Source organism: Parus major, chromosome Z (assembly GCF_001522545.3).
Source record: "Parus major isolate Abel chromosome Z, Parus_major1.1, whole genome shotgun sequence".
NCBI classification, from domain to species: Eukaryota; Metazoa; Chordata; class Aves; order Passeriformes; family Paridae; genus Parus; species Parus major.
The window spans coordinates 10,872,393-10,894,137 of NC_031799.1; the positions used below are offsets into that span (position 1 = coordinate 10,872,393).

General features: G+C 36.7%; 1 protein-coding gene across 3 annotated transcripts in view; it reads right to left on the minus strand.

Annotated features, from left to right (window-relative positions):
• Positions 1-227: 227 nt before the first annotated feature.
• Positions 228-21,745, minus strand: part of RANBP3L (RAN binding protein 3 like) — a 32,406-nt gene continuing 10,888 nt past the window's right edge. Inside the window, exons 5-16 of one of the 3 annotated variants that reach the window (XM_015615486.1) lie at positions 20,871-20,945; positions 19,022-19,096; positions 18,251-18,375; positions 17,654-17,757; positions 13,340-13,460; positions 11,849-11,948; positions 10,584-10,714; positions 9,543-9,663; positions 8,864-9,006; positions 7,292-7,484; positions 4,036-4,078; positions 228-2,751 (exon numbers count right to left, since the gene is read on the minus strand). In XM_015615486.1, the coding sequence (XP_015470972.1) occupies positions 2,742-2,751; positions 4,036-4,078; positions 7,292-7,484; positions 8,864-9,006; positions 9,543-9,663; positions 10,584-10,714; positions 11,849-11,948; positions 13,340-13,460; positions 17,654-17,757; positions 18,251-18,375; positions 19,022-19,096; positions 20,871-20,945 (1,241 nt within the window). In that variant the 3' untranslated portion in view covers positions 228-2,741. The other 2 variants (XM_015615487.1, XM_033520672.1) reach the window with 2 other exon arrangements.

Here is a 21,745-nt window from a genome sequence, read left to right on the forward strand (position 1 = left end):
TGTCACTCAACAATCGCCAATTTTCATGAAGAATTTAAATGGCCTTAGAGCATTCTAGCTCCTGTCCAATTATTTGAAACTGAACAGTGGACTCAATGTGAGTCTGACATATAGGTGGATGGAATACACAACCACTTACATATTGTTTCCTTAGGAAAGCGGGCTTTGGATCTGCAGCATGGAACTGTAAAAGCTCTGACAAAATAAGACTACTAGTTACACAGAAATTTAAGTGGTAAGAAAATTGTTTATTGTTGAGACATGGAAATTGCTCTCCAGGTGTTATAAAATGACAAACTACATTTTTAAAACCAAGTTAATACATTACCTAATGGTGTACCTTCAGGCTTGAGGAACAGTGAATTTTACTGCAGTGAGACTAAAAAGAACACACAAGTAGGGTCTTCAGAGCAAAAAATTTTCTTCTATTACTGAAGTATCCAATGTCTTTAAAATAAACATCTCTTTTCCTCCTCAGCTTTTAGGAGATGAAGCTTCATGTTTTGAGTGTGTGTGCACAAAAGTGTGTGTGTTTATATGTATACTTGTGTATACATGTAAGGATCTTGGGAAGAGGCAGATCAAAGAGCATTTATTTATAAACCTTGTTCTGTATGCTGTGGGAACAAATTACAAAGTGTAAGTCCTGTGTCTGAAAAAGTTCTGTTGTCCCTGCCCTGGAAACCTCCCTCATTTGCCAAGGATTTTACTGCTGTAGTAGAATTTAGAGGGTTATCATGACACTCATGTGCTTAAATACTGTTTCACAGAAAGCTTTGATTATCAGGACAGACTTTGAAATCAAACTCTGCATTCAGTGCATAGCCAGCTGAACTCCAGGGCAAACTTATCACCATGACCTGTTGCTAAATACACAGGGCTGCTGTGTTTTACAACTGCCTGAGTTTTTATAACATGGAGCTTTGTCCCTGAGGATGAGTTGCAGCAATGAAATATGAAGGTCATATGTAATAGGATGTAAATATTGCTGTGGTCATGAGTGAGGCTGATAACAAAGGACACAAGGTACAGCTCGTTATGGAAAGCATATTTTTGTTGGCAGACTGAAGTCAAAGAGAATCCCTGTGCTTCACTATTGGACACAGGTGCTCTATTGGGAAGCACTCCCTGATTCCTGAAGGCAAAAATCAAGTTCCACTTAAATTTACTGTCATCCAGATGCTAAATCAATGTCAGACAAGTGCTAATTTTGGTGGGCCATTGAGGATTCAGTGTAATTCATATAATCATTTCAGCTTCATCTAGATGCTTATCTTGGCAGTGCACTGAGAATTCGGGAAGAACCCAGTGTTGTTCCGACTTCATACACATTTTCAGATGGGAAAACTGAATAGTAACTTGACTGTTCAGGTGTGCTGTAGCTTTTTTAGATTGAGGAATCGTAACAATTACATTTATTAAAAGGACTTGAGATATTTCAGAATCTTGTTTTAGCTCTGAGGTTGACAAACAATATGCAAGATATCATGGAAGGTAGTGGAGAGATTGCAGACAAATTCTATCTTTCACAGAATGAAAACATGGAACATAAGTGGTGTATCTTACTGTGCATGGGCTTATGAATGACCCCGCAAGTCTTAGTTCACAGGTATTAGAGAGAATTGGAGATTTTTTTCTCAGAAAAATGCTTTAGTAGAACGCAGTAGTCTGTGGAATGACTTCTACTGACTTTTACAACCGTGTCCTGGCCACTGTTGGAATTATTGTGCACATGAGAATGTATAACATACTCATATGAGTGATGCTGTTAGGAATAGCTACTACTAAGGCAGAAGTATCTCAGATAATCTCACACATTTAAGGGATTTTTGTTTTTTAAATGTAGATATCCCATTGTACTGTACATGCATTTATTTGTGTATATCAAATGGACAATTAATATACACAAGTGCAGGTGCTTATTTTGTTCAGCTAGAAAGGTGTTCATGAGCAACCAGATACACTTTAAATTTTAAAGCTCATATGGCCCTTAGAATGGGCTTTTACTTCTTCATGGTAAATTCTCTTGGTGTGTACAGCTGCAAGATGCAGATCATAGTTCTTTCGCCTTAAACAAAATTCTGCAGCCAGTATACCACTTCAGATATTTTCAAAATAAACATTAAGTAAAACCCCTTGTATGAAGGCTGGTTTTTATAGGCCTTGATCATGCTAAACTGCCACCGCAGGTTTTGCTTGTATGTACTCACAAACAGGACGCTGAATGTTACCACACAATTTAAATAAATGTTTTCAGTGAAGCCCTATTTAAAGCTTTCCAAGTGCATCTTTTAAATAACAGACTAAAAGTAACAAATATCTGTTCATATATATTATTAGTTCATGCTTATGTGGTATTATCCATCAATATGATGAACAAGTACTTATTCTCTATAAAAATCCTTATTCTAGTAATGTATCTAAATATATTTAATTCTAACATTGAAAGTCTTTGTACCAGTTCTTGACTATTGGAAGCCATGGTATTATTCACAGCTCAGTGCAAAGTAGGCTGCCTGGAATCCTCAATAGTGCACCTGAAGTTCTTTCTCAACAAATTAAACTTAAGCTGTCTCTAAAATTAATCTCTACTTAAAAGTCATAAAGTAATATGCATCTGATTTCCTCCCTCCAGGGGCTGGTGAGTCAGCTTAGACATTTTGGGAAGATGAGTTCCCAACTGAGCTGTTGTAACCTCTGGCAGATATCATGAACAGACAACAGACCGCCTGCGGTTCCATCTAGAATGATCTGAAAAAGAATTTATTTAAAAAAATCTTGTTTATTTGAGCATATTCATGTTTTGAAACAATTCAGCATTTCATAATACCAAAGCAGTAGGTTAAAGTTTGGGTATGATCAGTTCCTGGTTTAGGTAAATAGGTAACTAGATAACACAGGATTAGTCACAAATATTTGAGCATGTGAATTGTGAATGAAGCCTATGACCCTCCATGTCAATAAAGAAAAGCACAAAAACACTAAGGAATCTGATGTCTAGGTAGGGCAATGTACCCAGTATGCAAATTATCTCACTCTATGGAGGGTACACTGTCTTAACACTTCATTACAGATGCTCAGAAAACTGTGAGAAATCCAACACACTTTCAAACAGCTCATTGGTTATGAGAAAGTGATTTTGGTGCGTAATCTCTGACATCGACTCATCTGCAGAAAGTAGGTAGAACTGGCTAATAATGTCATACACATAATACCACTATCACAGTGTCTGCTTAAAAATTGCTGCTACCATCTGGCCACCCCTAGATACTTACTAAGAGTTTTAAATCTCTTACAGGTGAAATGAAAGCTTGTGTTTGTCAGAATATTGAATCTGATTTTCCCCCTTCTCTTTCCTGGTATGGGAGCATTCAAAACCAATCACAGAGTGTTTTTTTTCCCTGCTTTAGATATTACTGGTGCCTGCTGAAAAGAATACAGAAACTCCAACAAAGAAGTTAATTCTTAACTTTTCCTTTTTCCTCAGTTTTAATGACTATCAGGTACATGTGTGTTAGCTTTATAGTTTGTAGTCCTTAACAATTGATAAGAATTTAAATTAAATTGACAAGAAATGCCAAACAAAGATAGTTTTTCAGGAGTTACTGTGGTGTTGCTCAAGAATTTTAAGAACTTTAAAAGTACTTTACTTCAAAATAGAAAGATCTTGTAACATTTTAAATCTTGGTAAACTCCAACATAAGAGAGGGTCCTAATGAAGCTGAGATGGGAAGTACATGTATAGTGGATCAGAAAGTGTCCCTAAAAGGAAACATTTTTCATTTCTCCAAATGCATTTGCTTTTCCATTTCTGTGTTATGATACTGTCTGGCTCTCAGACCAACACAGTACTGTTGTTTGGAGACTACTGGCTCTCAATACCAGGGGTCTCCAAAATCCATTCAATTCTTTGTGGATCCATATGAGATACACTCTTAAGTATATCTTATACACTCTTATATATATCTTACTTGCACACTGTGATTTATCTTGTAAGGTGTATGGCTGGGTATGGAGAGACTTCTTTGGACTTACCTAGTCATAGATTCCAGAATCTTTGGATTCATTCTAATAGCTTCTAAGATAAAATGAGAGAACACCTCAATCAAAAGAGAGGATCCCTCAATCAGGATGAACTTAGGAGAAGATTTCAGGTGAGGTGGAGTGTAAGTAGTAATGCATAAAACTTTTTTTGCCTACTGACACTGCTGTCCTTGTACCTCCCATGTACTTTACTTATTTGACTTTGATTAGACAAGAAGTTTACTGTTTAGTCTAAATTCACTTCCTCAGCTCACTTTATAGTCAGAGGGAAAAGATAAATACTTTCCAAAGAATTACTGATCCCATCCACTCTCAAAATCTATTTAAATATTAAATGTTCTTTTTCTCTCCACTTAGATTTACAGAGAAATTTGTTGGTAAAACTATTCAGGCTACAACTGGTGAAATATGATCTCATAAAAATATCAGGAACAGCAAATTTTTCTTTAGGGACATTATGAAATTAACATCTTTATTTGAAAGTAAAACAATTCAACTAGGAATTTGAAAAAATTGGAATAACTGTCTATACTGAACTTATAAAATCATAGAAGTATCTCTACTACTTTATGTATTGTCTGTATATAGCATTAACATACTGTAGATTAAGAATTTTCTGTAAAGAATGCTTGCAACAAACTCTTGCAAATAAACAGAATCACTTCAATGTCCATGATTCAGTTATGTATGTCATATTTGCTTTTTTCTTGAGTCTCAAGCACTAAAGACAATTATTATAAAGATACTATAAAGATACTGTAAAGATAACTATCTAATTTTTCATGTATTTTACAGTGTCATGAAATACATAGCATCACATAAAGTGTGATTTCAGTTTAACAAGGAGGAAATTGCTATATTAAGAAAAGAAAACCACTTGGGTGGGTGAGAAAAAACAAATAGAATGGAATGAAACAAAATGCAGACATATTTTGTAAATTCTTCTATTTCTTGTAAAGAAACAGTCCCTGAAGACTTATGCTTCTAAACATTTATATACTCTTAAGGAGAGACAATCTCTGAAATTGAGTTACATCAATAAAAAGAAAATGACTTATTCACATACACTCTTCAATGAAAATAAAAGAATGAAAATTAAAAGATTCCAACAAGCTCTTAAAAAAACAGGATCTGTTCTCTTGTATCTAAATGGACATTTCTGTGCTGATATTTAAAACTGACCTCTTCCTATTCAAAACCCTTAATGCCTGTTATTCTTCTGTTTTTGTAAAAGGGAGTTCCAGGGACAATCATAAGTGTCTGAAGTAAGATTGTCTGAAGGTGGAGAGTGACTTGGATACCAGTAACTGAAATATGTGCAAATTAATACCTTGTGGCTGTGGGAAGAGATTAAGGTAAGCAAGAAATGCTAGAAGCCATTAAAAAAGCTATTGAAAGGAATTGTTAAAACAGTTGTTACAAACTGGAATAAATGAGGCACAGATGCTTAAACTGAAAGGACAAGAGAAAAAAACACCTCATACGTTTCAGAATCTGTTTGCTGGCTGCCATCTGAGTATTTGTATCACAAGTCTCTGCAAATCAAAATAAATACTTAACTTGTATATCTGTATTCCTACAGTGCTTTGAAATTCCCTTTCCCCTTTTTTTTGTTTTTTTGTGGTTTTTTTTTTTCCTGAAAGAAGAAAGAGTTTTATCATTAGGAATTCTGGGAAGGAAAGAAGTTCCATCCAAAATTTCCAAGATACCAGAAACTGTGTGCAGTTTTGGGCCACCTTAATATAAGAAGGATATAAAGGTATTGGAGTCTATCAGGAAGATAACCAAGATGGTGAAGGGCCATAAGGGGAAGATGTATGAGGAGCAGCTGAGTTCACTTGATTTGTTATCCCTGGAGAAGAGGAGACCGAGGGGACACCTCGGTGCGGTCTTCAACTTTCTTATGAGGGGAAGAGGGAGAGCAGAAACTGATTTCTTCTCTGAGGTGACCAGTGACAAGACAAGAATGGCCTGGTGTCGTGTCAGGGGAGGTTTAGGTTGGACATCAGGAAAGGGTTCTTCCCCAGAGGGTGGCTGGCCACTGGAATGGGCTCTGCAGGGCAGTGGTCACAGCACCAGCCTGACAGAGGTCAAGAAGTGTTTGGATAATGCTTGCAGACACATGGTGTGGCTCTTGTGCTGTGCTGTGCAGGGCCAGAAGTTGGACTTGATGATCATTAAGACTCCCTTCCAATTCAGGATATTCTATGATTCTATGATAAAGAGGGGGGGAAAATTGTTTCCTTAGGGAAACTACTTACAGCTGTTACTGTTCATTACTCGATTTTTGATGAATAGTTGTTGAAAGGAACATTTATAATATAAGGACAGTATGTTACCTAGCTGCAGAGGGAAACGAATCCTGTAAGCAGCAACCCAGAGTTGACTGGTGTAGTCCATCTGTTGAAAAATCACACCTAATTGGCAGCTCCTGTATCTGCTGTAGCAGTTTGACACAAGCAGTGAATTTACTCCAGAAATATGACTTGTCTTTTGCCAAGATAGAAGAGCTTTTTAAGTATTAATAGCTCTTTCTGTCTTGCTTTCTGCAAATGTGACTGCAGCCCTGTTGTGAGCTGCATTAACAGAAGTATTAATGCATTAACATCTTGTATCTATTTAGTATTTAGTGGTGTTTTTCTGTCTGAGGAACCTACATTTTTATTATGGTGAGGAAAGCTGGCAAAACTGGTGTGTAAATGTTATCCTACCAATTTCCTAGTTAAGGTAGTTGTTACAGCCAATCAAGAATCATGTTTTGAATTACATGATATGTTTAAATTATGTGACATAATAAATATCTTAGTAAACGTACTGTGCTCCAGGCATTTAGTAACAAGCTAGTTACTGCTGTGAATGGATTCATCCTTTACTTACTGAAGGTAAAATCAGTATCTCAATATCTCTAGTAATTTCTGCTGAAATACACTGAAAAAAAAATTAGGTAATCCTTGATAATATGTGGTTTCTAAAACCTCAAGCTTTTGTCAAGAGTATTCCATGGCTATAAATATATGTAGATACTTGAGCTGGAAAAACCTTATGTTTTAACAGTAGTAAGTCAAAATATTAAAAGGAAATACCCTATTTCTACCTGAAAAAGGGGCATCTGTATCAAATAAAAGTTACAGTCAGCTCAAAAAAAAACCCCAAAAAAACCAAACAAACAACAAAAAAAGCCATATATTCATTACTTTAATCAAATACCCTGAAAGGATTACACATTACCAGCAAAACATTGGCTTACCAGATCCATTGCTGCTCACTTCAGTTAGTTCTTCATCATCTTCATCATCACTATCACAGTTTAATGGCTGAAAAGCTGTTTCTGACTCTGTGTCTACTTGATGAGCATCTGGCTCTTGCTCAGCAAAGCTTCGCAAGGCCACAAGGCGATGATGTATTGCTGCATACAGGTGTTCAGTGTCTTTTGAGCTTGCCTGCAGAATATAAAATGTACAGTCCAAATCAACTGAAAAAAATCTCAGTTTTTAAACTGTCATTAAAAAAATAATGAAAGAGTTGTATTTTGTCCTTTTTAATCAAAATTATCAACTTAAGATTCACACTTAATAATTAACATCCAAGTATTAATGTAAATACAAATAACGTGAAGTTTCGTTATGTGGTCTGAGCTTTATATGCAGCTGTTGATTATCTTCTCTGTAGTTACAAGAAACATAAGCTTAAAAATTACTTTCCCTGAAGAACAGCTCAGTTTGTATGGAGTACCTGATATTTCAGATGATTCCTGAGTTTGATTCTACAAGTGAGAATGCACTGACATGTTAATATGTACAGTCACCAGGTGGATACTGCAAGTACTGGGATGGGTACCATCCTCCTCAGTGACTGCAGAAGCAGCTTCCTGCAACCCTTGCCACACCCATATAGATCTCATATATCGTGATTTCCTCATACATGTCTATTTTTACTGCCCAGTAGTGACAAGAAAAATTTACAAAATGTGAATTACACACTCTATGAAAACCGTGCAGCACCCCTAGAAATCAAGACATTTAAAATTCTCACATGCAGACCAGCAGTCCAGCACAGCCATAGGTAAGTCAGTCCCTGTCAGGAAGTGACAAGACTTACAGCCACATACACAGTGTATGGTGCTTTGCTTGTGTATGACACGTGATACTTCCTGGAAATTATGATTTATTTTTCTTTCCCAGCAAGCTGAATCCTTCCTAGAAAGATCTACTGGGGAAACTGTAAACATCCTTAAACTCATTTAGATGCTCTCACTTCCCAACTTGGGACATATGTGCTATTTATTTGCAAGTCCAGGACTTTTCCACCTCCAAGTTAGCCCTTACTGGAGAAAACCAGGGTTCCCAAGGCTGTTGTCTTGTCTTACACACAGTGATATTGAAACTCTGTATGCCCTCAAGTGAGAAATGGAGGTCTTACACTGGATGGATTTATTGCAAGTGCCATGTTGAGAACCATGGCAGAAAGCTGCTGCCTTTTACCAGAGTAACTTACAAAATTGCAGCTACCTGTGAAGAAATTGTCAGTGTATTGCCCCATTAAAAAAGAGCTATTATTGCATATTACTGGCATGATAGCCATTCCATTGGTGGTATGTGAACCATAGTCTGGAAATCTCTGTCTTAAGGCCAGATCATATCATCACAACTGTTGCTTTGAAATACCATTCTAATGCATTCCATAATAAAAGCCATGTAACATCTAAGCTGAGTATAGTCTGATAGAGCATGAAGGCTATTTGCTAAAACTAAGCTTCAGCAACCCTTCAGAAATCTAAATGAAGTGTGGGTTTTGGGTGGAACTGTTGCCTCCTACTTACCTGAGTTAGAAATACTTGAACAGAATGGTCCTCTTGATCTGTTGCAGTGAAGCACAGGCTCTTTCTGTTTGCTCTTTTTATAACCATTTGTTCCCAGAGTTGGGTGTTGAGAATCAGTCTCAAGCTACCTTGATTTCGCATAACTAAAATAAGAAGGTTAATATGATAAGCTGCAGCTGTTTTCTCCAGCACTTGTAAACAACTAATATTTTCAACAATTACTGTTTTTAATTTGGTCTAAAACCCTGATATAGTGATATTTTTATTTTTTTAATATCCAAATATGTTAGTTTCTTTCAACATGTTTGGCACACAAAGAAAATAATCTGCTGCAACTGTTCAATACAGTACAAAAAAGTGACAGCACAGTAAGAACATTCCAAAAGAGTCTTGAAATAGTGTTGCTGAAAAAGCAGAACTAACAAAGAGCAAACTGTTAGACTGGTGACAGAGCTGAAGGCACTGTGCAGCAGAGAAGTACACAGAACCTAACAATATATGTGAGTCCAGTTCCTCAGTCTGTAACACAGAGAACTTTATAAGGTAAAAAGATTCTCAGCAACTTGACTTAAATATAACAATATTCTCAGATTAAAATGTTCTAAAATAAACACTGGCCAACAATAGGACAAGTTATTTGGCATTTTCTGTATGGGGTATTTCATTATTTATTTCGTACTTAGCCTTGACTGCAACATTCCATGCTTATTGCTAGAAGTGTCATTAAGCCTCAGGGATCCTCTGCCTCTTTCAGTCCAGGTTAAAGAAAGCTTATTAAATACAAAGAGCTTGCAGTTTATCTGAAAGAGAAATACATGATAAAAACTGCCAGCCAATGCTAGTTTTATTTGCTCTAAGACTTTATGGTAATAAAACTTATGATATGGCTTTTAATACATTCATATGCGTGTGGACAAAGGTAGATATATAGATATATAACCATTATTATTTAAAATGAAATGGCTCCTAGATCTGTGCTAAACTCTTTTCTCATCATAGAAAACATTCAGCATAAATCCCAGTTTATTTTTTCAATTATTTCATCTTCATTAGCTCTTCTTCATCTATGGTATCCACCAGCATATCTAAATTTGTTGCAAAAGTTGTACAACCTTATTCCCTCACCCATTACAAATTTTATGCAGCCCAGAATGCCAGTACTGCTACTAGAAGACTACTACTACAAAGACAGTAAAACTTTTGTGTTCTGCCAAGACAGTGGAATTAATCAAATATAAAATAATGTTAAGAATTTTAAAATCATAATTGCTATTTTCTGAGAAAATAATATTTTGAAGAAAAAGGCAAGATATCCCCCGCTAGGTTGGAAAGATAATTGCTACTTTAGCTGAACTACAGAACAAATTACTTTAGTAACACACTGCTTTTTTTCCCAAAAAAGTTTTTTCATAAACCCTATCTTTACTCAAATCACTTCCAGTTCTAAGCTTCTGGTTACAGCTATTATACTGTATAGATACTTATAAAGTACCACTGAAATAGTCACTTACTGAAAGGGTCTACAAAATGAACAAATATAATATGAAAAATAAAGTACCAACTTAGAGAAAAAGGGGTTAGCTGAGGCATAGCTTTAAAAAAGTGAAAATTTAAAATATAAATTGAGGCTATTTTCAGATTTCTGCATCTGCAATAGATCTAGATGTTCTTCTTTTCAACAACAAAACTATAAATCATCAAGGTTTTATGATACACACACCTGCAATACATTGTGTTCTGCTTCTTCTCCAGTTATAACTTCAACTTTATCTAAAAGGATTTTCTCCACTGGCTTAGAAATACAAGCAGCTGCTGATTCAAGCAGTGTTGCATTCCTCAACAGAGCTCTTTCTGTAGGGGGGAAAAAAAAGAAATTCTTTCTATACATTTTCATATATTTCAGGAATATTTTTAGGATAACAAAACTAGTACACAGGCTGTGACTATAGTAATACCTGTGGCATCTGACATTGTTTAGTGTTATTAATAATTTTTTGGCCAAAGGAACAAATGAAAAGGCAGGAATACAAAATACCTCACTAAAAAGGCTCATACAGAATTGAACAGGGCTGTTCATAGTTGCAGAGGTTTGTCCCAAGGGACAAACAGAAACATGCAGAAACAAAGCCTAAATATTTAGAAGCTGATTTTCCAAATTAAACTCATCTGATATATTGTTATACCAAGTATACATACCCCAATATTAAGAATAATGACATATATAAAATGAATATTTGTCAAGAGCACAGGACAAGCTTTGAAAGGAGCAACATTGTTAAAAATCTCTGTATCTTTGCATAGCTATACACGTTCTGAAGGCCTTATTTTTATAATTCTTTACTTGTAAGAAGATACATAAATCATAAATCATAGGATCTAATACATCCTATTATTAGAATGTATTAGTATTAGTGAAGAGGAGTGCAAAATTTGTCAAGAAGGCTCACAATAGAGGCCTTTTGGGGACTCCATCATAGCCTATGTTTACATGTCTTGCTTACTAGAAAATCTCACACTGGAATCACAAACAAGCCCTGAAATATGTCTGTATAGAACTTTCAGTCCCACAATTGCGATCCAAAATAACAAAGCAATTTATATGAGAATTTGAAAAATGCATGCAGCAGACAGTCTAAAATTGTAATTCAACAATGTGGTCCACAAGGCATTCATAAAGGTTCCTGCATTTTTTTTTCAAGCAATAAATAATAATCTGAATTAAATAATGATACTCTGTAATATTTTCTTGATTAATTCAGATCATGCTTTCTGAAGTTAGTCTAGTTCACATGTCATAAAACCAAACTGTAACTGCTTTTTGAATATAGATTTTGACACATACTCTAAGCCTACTCATGACTGGATAGTTTGAGAATAGATGAACATTATTGATGTTCATCTATTCTCAAACTCATTTGACATCCTCTAAAATACAGTGAAACATAATAATAAAGGTAACTGTGTTTGTTTGCTGAGTATACTTACTTGTTTGTGGCCCAACATGAGCAGATCCTGTGGACATGGATGTAATTTCTCCTTTGTGTGGATCAGCTTCATTACACGACTTGGGATGCCTCTCAGGACTCTAGAAAAACACAGAGGAAACAAGAATTCCTATTTAAAAAATGGTTACATTCTATCAAACAGAACACTCAATCATTTAATGCATGCTAGGCTGATGATTAGTAATTTTAACAGCTTCAGAGTAAAAACTACCTTAGAAACTACCTAATTTCAGTCTCTAGAGAAAATAATATTATTATCATAGAATCAGTACATACATTCTTCCTCTGAGAAGAATGACCTCTTTGAGTGGATCCTGGACTACTATTTAAATCCACTGAAGAACTTAGATGTCAAGGTACTGGTTTGTTTCCAGTTCAAGCCCTAGTTCCCAGAAGAGTAGTTTAAAACTCTCAGACCACAAACTTGACCTCAGAAGACTCAAAACTTTATATAACCTTCAGTTTTGCAGATACATTTTCTCAGCCATGTCTAAATAAATGCTTGTGGCTCCTGAAAATGCTCAGTGGCTCAACTGATACGTTATAAATAAATCTTGGCCAGAAGTCATAGCCCAAACTAATGGTTTCCAAGCCTTTTATCCAGCAGTTGAGCACAGTTTTTATCCTACTTCATCTGAAGACTGAATTTCAATTCCATTTTCAATGGTGTAGTCCTCAGCTTGGGAACCATTTTTTTGTCCTAGAGTCCTTCAGGACTTAAGCTGCCTCACAAGCATGCACAATATGCATTAACATGGACACTGTCTAGGATTGGTATCCAATTTTTCCCTTATACTTATTTATCACAGAATCACAGACTGGTTTGGATTGAAAGAGACCTTAAAGATCATCTGGTTACAACCTCTCTGCCATGGGAAGGGACAGCTTTATTAGACCAGGTTGCCCAGAGCCCCATCCAGCCTGGCCTTGGATGGTCACCCTGGATGACCTCCAAGGCTGGGGCATCCACAGCATTTCTAGGCAATGTTTTCCTGTGGTCTTGCCACCCTCAAAGAGAATGATTTCTTCCTAATGTTGAACCTAAACCTCCTGTCCTTCACTTTGAAGCCATTTCCCATTGTCCTGTCACTCTGTGCTCCTGTAAACAGTCTCTCTTCAGCTTACTTGTAGGCTCCCTTCAGGTATCCTACAGTTACGATGGAAGTTATCAGAGCAGTAGGAACCACATTCTTTTATCTTACATTGTGGGTGTTCCACTTTCTATGGAATAGACAAAAAACTCTTTTTCAAGTCAAAAAAACAGCAAACCAGAAGTGCATATTGGTATGCATTAGTAATTAAAGAGTGTCTGGGGTGGTCAAGGTAAGAATGCCTACCCCTCCAGCCGCACATTCTCAGATATTTTTTCCTCAAGAGACATTGGAACCATATTTACTCACATCTTTGAAAAGAGGAGGACCTAAAAAAAATCAGTATCTGAAAAAGTAATTATGGTCTTAAGTACACTGACCTTGATAAAAAGCCTGCCAGCATGTGCAGATCCAACCAAAACTCTTTCAACCATGTTTTCCCCAAACACAAAATCAGAATTGCTGCTGTTTTGTACACTTCTTTCTTTGAGCAACTGGCTTCTGTGGGAACAAAATAACGTAAGAATGTGATTTGGAACTATTCATAGCACTTTGAAGATTCACTACACCTAACATTAAAGAAAAACAAAAAAGTAATCGCGTAAGTAATCAGACAAATTCTTTAAGAGAATCTGAGAATATTCTCTATGGGACATTTCACAAAAGGAACAGAGTATCACACCATATTTCATTTAAGATTAAATTGAGGATATTCCTTAAGAACAAAGAACAAGCAGCAAAACAACATGCCACTTCTCCTCAGGGAAGTGTGTTACTCCAGAAATCTTAATGAGTTACTTTTGTTTTCCTGTTTTATTTTGCTCCTCCAAGGGACTACTAACAGTTAACAGCTATCCTTCCAAGTTCCTGCAGCTCCAGTACCTTGCAGAATAATGTACACTCCAGTGCCTTACAGGCACTCCTTGGTCATCCTCCTTACATCTTGGAAGGGCAGGGAGGCAATGTATTCACATACACACAAAAATACTGAAAAAATGTATAGATATGATAGAAGATGGCTTAAGATGAGGTATAAGTAAAACAGGAAAGTAAAATGTTTCCATTTTTCAATTAATTGTTCCATAGATATAATTATAAAATGAGAAGAGAACTCAAGATTTGCAATCCTTTGGTACTGGCCAAATATATTTTAGAGATTACATTCAATAATATTCTATACAAGTAGAATTGTGATTTGACCTGATAATTATGTAGCCACTTTAAATTAAAAGTTTCATTTTTTGTAAAAGTCACTAGAAAAGTCCTTGTAAACTCCTGTATGTGGAAGTTGTTCCTGCTGCTGCTGTTTTGGTTGTTCCTGTTGTTCCTGCTGCTGGTTTGGTTTTGGTTTTGCTTTGTTTAGGATTTTTTTTTTTAACAAAAGGGGTAATAGGTTGTTTATGCCTTCTGTAGAGTTTAATCCTGCATGTCTTGCTGGCATAGGCAAAACCATGCAAGTTTTTTTCACTTTTTGTTCCAGAAGGATGACTTGGCAGGAAGGCAACCTGATACTGTGTCACAAACTGCATACTTCAGCACCACTTCTGTTTCACGGTATTTATCACCCTTGGGAAGGCTTAACATAACATATGTCATGTAGAAGATATTCCTGTTAATTAACTCGGTTTGTTAGCAGAATTTTGATAATTGCCTCTAAAACACAGTTTCTCTGTTCACAACTACAGTGTGCTTGAAATCTCTTCAAGAATTAAGGGCTTACAGAGTACTACCTCTCTCAATCTTACACTTAATGAGAAAAATATTCCGTAGCATTCTTGTGCTTGATGTGTTGCTAAGACTAGGGGCAAAACAGAGAAATCAGAAAATACTTGTCTTTTCAGCCTTGAAAGCTTCTATGCATGTTTTGGGCCATGAACAGGGAATCTGTAGTGTGTTAATGAGTTTTTTATCCTTAAACACAACCTTCACTAAAATTCACTGGAATGTAACCAATTTTCATAGTGACATTTCAGCTACTACTTCTAGGTTGCTCCAAAAACACCCCAAAAGAATTAGAGGCTTATTTCTAAGAAAAAATGTGAGAAATAGTTTTGATTATATTCAGAAATGTAAGAAAAATTAATCACTACATGATCTTTCTTTTAAGAGAAAGTTAACTGGAAGTGCCAGCCTTAAAATATTATTAAAACCTCAACAGCCTTATGTTGCTGCATGGCAAGAACAAAGTGTTCTTGCCAGGGATGCATTGTCAGGGACACAAAGTGTCCTTGCCCCAGTGATGGCATTGTCATGGAGACACAAAACACAGTCACTGATATCAGGGAATGATCATTAACAAGGAACAACAGGAGCAGAAATACGGATAAAGCACTCGCATGGGATTATGAGGGGGGAATAGATTCAGGTACTGTCCTTCTCAGACTGTCCAAAAAGGTCTCAGTAGCTGCCAGTTCCAGTAATGGCCTCAAACCCTTTCAGTTTTCGAAACAAATCCTTGTGCAACATTGACTTGATGTGATTGCAAGCCTGTGTTTTCCCACTGTTGTATTTCTGCCACTTATGACACAAGCTTTCCAATCTTCTAATCAGAATCAAGAAACTGAATTTTTTTCCTTTCCAGTTCATTATTATAGTCAACCCAGGAAATGAAAATGAGTGGCTTCATAGAACATGGACAGCTGCAGCAACTGCAAGATGGATAACAAGATATTTTCACTCATCTTTCATATGATTCATATGAATCATATAATTGAGACATGAAGAAGTGGAAGAGGAGCAGAAGTGAGAGAGATGTCTGCAGGCGAAGCAATCCCTGCTGTTGCAGATCTCTCATTTTATTTTATAAATATCCCTTGATTGAAAGCTAAAAGCAAACCTAAAAAGTTGTTTTCTTAGCAATGAGGAGGTCTGGCTGCAATGTTCATTTAGTGTTCAGCATGTATGCAGAGTCTAATAACGTAATTTTCTTATTATTGATGAGAAAACAGCTATGCCAGAAGGATTTTACCAAAGTATTTTTACAGCATCAGTCACTTAATGTGTATCTGAAGAATGGCACTTACATCCTCCTGCAATCTCAGAAGAGTAGTAAGCACCTAGCTGTATTTAAATTAGTTTTCAACTGTCAAAGAAACCAACATTTACCATGATTGTGATAGAACTAGTATTTGATATACAGAATTTATGAGGCACAAACACTCCAGGCAGGGTGTTTGTGGAAAAAAAAGACAAGGGAAAGAAATACCATAAGTACCTTTAAGTTAACTTGTTGGCACTGAATCACTGTGTTGCATTTCTCTACTTTACAAGAAAATGTCATTCACCAGTCATTTCCTAGATATTGTGCAGCTGACAGAAGGTAAATAAATTTAAAGTATCAATAGCAACTGATTTAGCTTTTCAAATACATGTATTACCATCATTCAGATTCTGCTAAAAACCCACTGTGCTGTGTGGCTACATGTTGTCCTCAGAGGGCATCACAACAGCATTAAATGTAATAGAAATGGTTAGTTTTTCCAAAATCACAGTCAGCATCTTCCCTTTCTTTTTGTCCTTTTTGTTGATAAGGATTTTGTTCTTTTTGTTGATAAGGATTAAGGATCTAAGTTGTTCATGCATCTAAAAATCCCTTGCCTCCTCAGAACCTTGACACTGTGCATCCCAACCTTTATCTGTGGTCCATCTAGCCCTGTAGAAGCCCTGTAGAAGAGCACAGACTCATTTGCAATTGACATTTTCTATGCCCTCCTTGGGTAGGAGTGGAATTAGGCAACGTTATAAATTTATTATTTGTGGTCCTAGCAATTTTGAAGTCATTCTCTTGTCAAAAGTGATACCAGGTGTATTCCTGATGCTCATGACTTCCACGTAAATAAACCTCATCAACATCAGCAAGCACAAGACAACCACAGACCTAGAGTTCTCATGAGTCAGTCCCCAAAGAGGGAGCCAATAGCCTACTTTTGCACCAGTATGACTTCTCAGTGCTGACCTTGAACCCTTTCTGTTTCCCAAGCAAAACCTTGTGCGAAGTTGAATACATGACCAGAAGCCAGTGTTTTCCCGGCATTGCATTTCTGCCACTTATGACACAAGCTTTCTTAGTCAGAATCTGATTATCTCCAAGAATGGGGCTCTTTCCATCACATACAGTGTCAAGAGGATGGGGAAACATCCTAGTGCAAGGATGTCAGCTTCCTCACAGAAATTCTGAAGTCTGTCCTGCACAAAATGCTAGCCTAACACAGTCACCACAGATGACTTTTTGTGCCAGAAATTCTGCTTTGTTAATGAAAGTAGAGCATCAATGGCAGCATTCAACTGGTCCTCCAAATCAATCCTGTATTTTTTTCTTTATGCCTCACGTCCAATACGCTAAGATATACTGGTAATTCCTCAAAAGAATGACATTTCCTGAGTTTCTCTGCACCTTTTTGATGAGATGCAGCAGACATGCAGTCAAAAGAAAGATGACAAACCAAAACACTTTCCAGCTTGGTTGCTAGAGAGAAACCATCTGTCCTGCAGAGATTAAGTGCAGTTAGGAGTCAATTTTTTTATGGCATATGAAGCTCATGTAGTAGACACAAATCTTTGCACCAAACACAAACACCACTGAGCCCTGTGTGGGTGCAGATAGGATGGGCTTAGTACCATGTTAGACATAGATGATGGAAGGGCATGCCATCAGCCAAGTGACAAGATGATGTAGAAATGTAATAAAATCTTACTGTGTTTTTTGAGAGCTGGAAAGATTCATGGTAGTAGATGACCCCACTGCAGTTTTGGAATTTAATGAATTCTCAGCTGATGAATAAGAGCTGTCTTCAGATATCTAGAAATAATAAAATCAAATGGATTAATTAGAGATAGTATATTTTCTGCTATTAACAGATCTGCTAGAATCCAGAGTCACTGAGGTATATAGATAGACAGAGAGATTCAGATATAGATAATAGATGTGGTAGTTGGCAGAGCTTCCTCCAACTGTGTACTAAGCCAGTGCCCTCAATTTAAATACTAAAATCTCACTTTCTAAATAAACAAAATCCAGAGCACCCAAGGCTGATTTTCCCACAGGACCCTGATATCAGAAACATAAGACAGGTTGCAGAGAAGAGATGATTTTTCAAACACAGTCAGCATGAGTTTAACATTTCACACCACGTCAGTGATACATTAATTCCACTGAAACTTACATGGGAACTTTCCTGAAAATCACGCAGTGGAATAATTAATTGCTTTAAAACAGCACTGGTTTGTTTCATGTTTGTTTGGGCTTTTTTTTTCCTTAATTTGAGCTCCAGTAAAATTATTTTTCTTTTTACCTGAACACATGCTTCTTTCTTAGTCAATAGAGATACTACAGGAATTTCAGGACAGGTCAGGGCTTGTGGGGGCTGTAAAGTGGCAGGTCTAATGACATTCCACAATTGACTTGGTGACAAGGATCCTTGCAAAATACAAAGACAAAATATTTAAACATATACTTTTTCTTCACATCTAATTCATACCTATATGTCTTGTCTCTTAACTGAAAGTTTCTAAACATTTTTAAATAACATTTAATGTTGTTTACTTGCTTCGTATTCTGAAAAATTCTGATGGTTTCTAAAATATACAACTCTGAAGTGAAACCAATGTGTTATCCTATCAGGATAAAAACAGTAATGTGCTATATTCATAAACATTCTTATTTGTACTTATAAAATATATTTGTATTTATCTATTTTAGTATATCTTTATACTTATATTTATTGTTTTGTTTTGGATATGTCTTCTGGCATTTCAGATTTAATTCTGTATCTTCAGATGACAAGCGGTTTTTTCATTGCCTTCTCCAGGAGCAGAGATATTCAGTTAGAAATGTGGAATTTCACATTTCAATATTTAGTCCACTCAGGAAATTAGCAGTCAGAGCAGATGCTCAGACCAGGGTTCACAGGACATTTACACTGTCAAACAAGTAAGTTGTGAGCTGCATAAAGATACCTAGCCTATCAATCAGTACAGAAAAGAGTTGTTCTTTTCTTGTCATACGTATCTCTAAAGAATGTCTTTGTGGAACTACAGTGAATAGAGATTACATTGACAGTTACCTTCTCTTGTAGTTTTGATGATGTCAGGATTTCTTTGAAGAAGAGCTGAGGTCATGAATATGTTATTCTTCTTTACTACAGAAAAGGAATTTAAAATTGAATTATGAGTAAACCAAAATTTTAACCATTAATTAGTATTTCTGTAACCCTTCCATGTTCTGGTAGTACCTGAGCGATATTCCAACATACCCATCCAAAAAAGATCTCCAAGATAACTGTTACTGTCTCAGTTTTTACAGGTGGGCAGATTTTTCCACAGTCTTTTGGATATTAATGAATGTTTTAAATGCAAAATCTTTCTTCATCTTTTAAAACTAGGTGTTCCTGTTTTGTAGAAACACTGAAATACCAATGCTGTCTGGTTGAGTTTTAGGTATTTTTAAGATGATTAAATGAGGCCCAAATTCATGGGAACAAATAAATAAATGTACCTGCCCTGTTCTGCTAAAAAGGCCTTCATAACTTACTAGAATGATGCAGGTGCACTATTGATGCTTTCAATAGTTTCAAGGTTTTAGTAAAGATATCAAACACCAGTGAGAAGGTGATGGCAACCATGCTGTAGAGGCCTAGGAGGTAAGGGTGGCAATGTGTATGTCACTGATATCTGAATAGCTGTGGAGCCAGCCAAGGACTTTGACTGTGAGAAAGTGCAGGATGTGGCTGCAGAAGGGGCCACAGAGAGGTAGTGCAGCACTCTTCCAGGACACCCGTAAGACAACATGGCACAGCACAGCAGGAATGACACCAAGATGTGGGCATGAACTGTGGGGGCATCAAGACCACATAAGACCCCCAAAGCCTCTGATCCATTTCCAGAAAGAATGAACTGCACATGAGAACTGATTTGCATAAAAAGAGAGAAACTTATTTCCAAGGTGGGAAAACCCTTTTATATAAAGGTACCCCCATGAAGCCAGAGTGTGTGCCCCAGGTGCCTGGACATGCCTTCAGCCAGACTGATGCTGATGCTGGAACCAGGACTGGTGATCTCCTTTTCTCTCTTTCTTGCTTTCTCTCTTCTCCTCTTTAGTCCTCTTTAATTCTCTCTCTTCCCTTTCACCTTACCCCCTCATCCAAAATCCACCTCCATGTGCTTATAATAGGAAATCAGGACTTATAACCAGTTTTCATGCCAAGTGTGTAATTTACCAGTAAAACTTTTTAAGCTTTTGCAGAACCTCTGACTTCTGTCATTCCTTTCCACCATGACCACCTACAAATCTTGGGTGCCGTCTTCCCCTTAAGGGTGGGTTGCCACACATATACCATGTCCTGTGAAATGGCACAACTGATAACAGTACATAAAACCACCACTTTTTCATTCCAAGAGCAAGTTTTGCTGCTATTAAAATGCTGTGAACTCTTATGATTGTTTAGAAATCCTCTACACCAGCATCTGTCAAGAACCTGTCCCTGGTAAGAGACATAGGCTAGGATTTGAGATTACTCCATTGTTCCTGTTAGTGCTAAGAGTGAGGATATTCCTTGGGTCCCTGGTTAGGTGGAAGACAGCTCTTAGGATATAAAATTATATTCCTGTAGGAACCATCACCATTATATTGCCAGCAAACTATTAATGTAATTACTTCATCTTGGTTTTTTAAGTATAATTTATATCACACTCTGTAAATGCATGGTTTTAAATTACTCAGATTCCACCCCTGCCCCAAAGGATTCTGTTAATCTTATCTTCTGTTTAACTACAACAAAATGTCCTTCCAAAAACACTCCTTTCTCCCATCTAAATACCAGACTAGTCCAACACACTTGCAGAAAAAGCATTTCTGCACACATCTTTATTTTAGCTAATACCTGCTTTTCTTCAGGAATATTTGTTTTTATTTACCTGTCTGGGAGGGAGGAAAACTTGGAAGGATGTTAAACGAAGATGATCTCCCTCTTTTCTGTGTGAGAGCTGTATCTAAAAGAATAAAATACTAAAATTATCTCTTGTTTGGAGAATACAAAAGACCAGTTTTAGTTAGCCAGACTGATGTCATGTTTTCATTGACAGCAGAATAAATTGCTATCTGCTACCTACCACTTTTTGAAGCAGACTAGGTTATGTCTATGCTGCTGATCCCAGGAGGATTCTGAGGCCAAGCAACACAGCCTGGCTCAGGTACACAGTTAATCTTCTCTGTAACAGCTCTGTCCTAGAGACTGCCAGGTGGAAATGTTCAAAACAGAGGCAGACAGTGACCTGTCACTTAAACAGTGTGGGTAGGCAAGAGGGAAAACACTCCAGCTTTTTCCTGCACTCTGCTTTAATTCTTTTTGTATAGGCATGCCCTAAAATTCCTAGCATATCTATGCTAGTTTAACTTTCAGAGTAAACCAAACTTAGCTTATCTTAAGCCCTCTTAGGTACATTCAGATGTAATTAAAACAAAAATACACTGTACATTTATTAATGCCTGAATTCAGAAGTACTTTTCTGGTACCATCCATATGTTAAATAAAGATTGTAAAAAACAGATCAGTCCTTCTGCACAGTAGCCTCTGTGATTTGTGTTCTTTTCCCATGGAAACAATACAAGAGTCCTTAATGGACCTTCTCAGTCAGCTCTTGGCTGGAAGGAAGGGCCCTTCCTGGAAACTGCTTTACATTTTTAAGGATTGCCCAGGAAACACTGATCTCTTCCACAAGCCAGGGAGATAATTCCTTTCTTGACCTCATCCTCCCTCGACTGTGTGAGCAGCTCAAGAAAATGATACAAA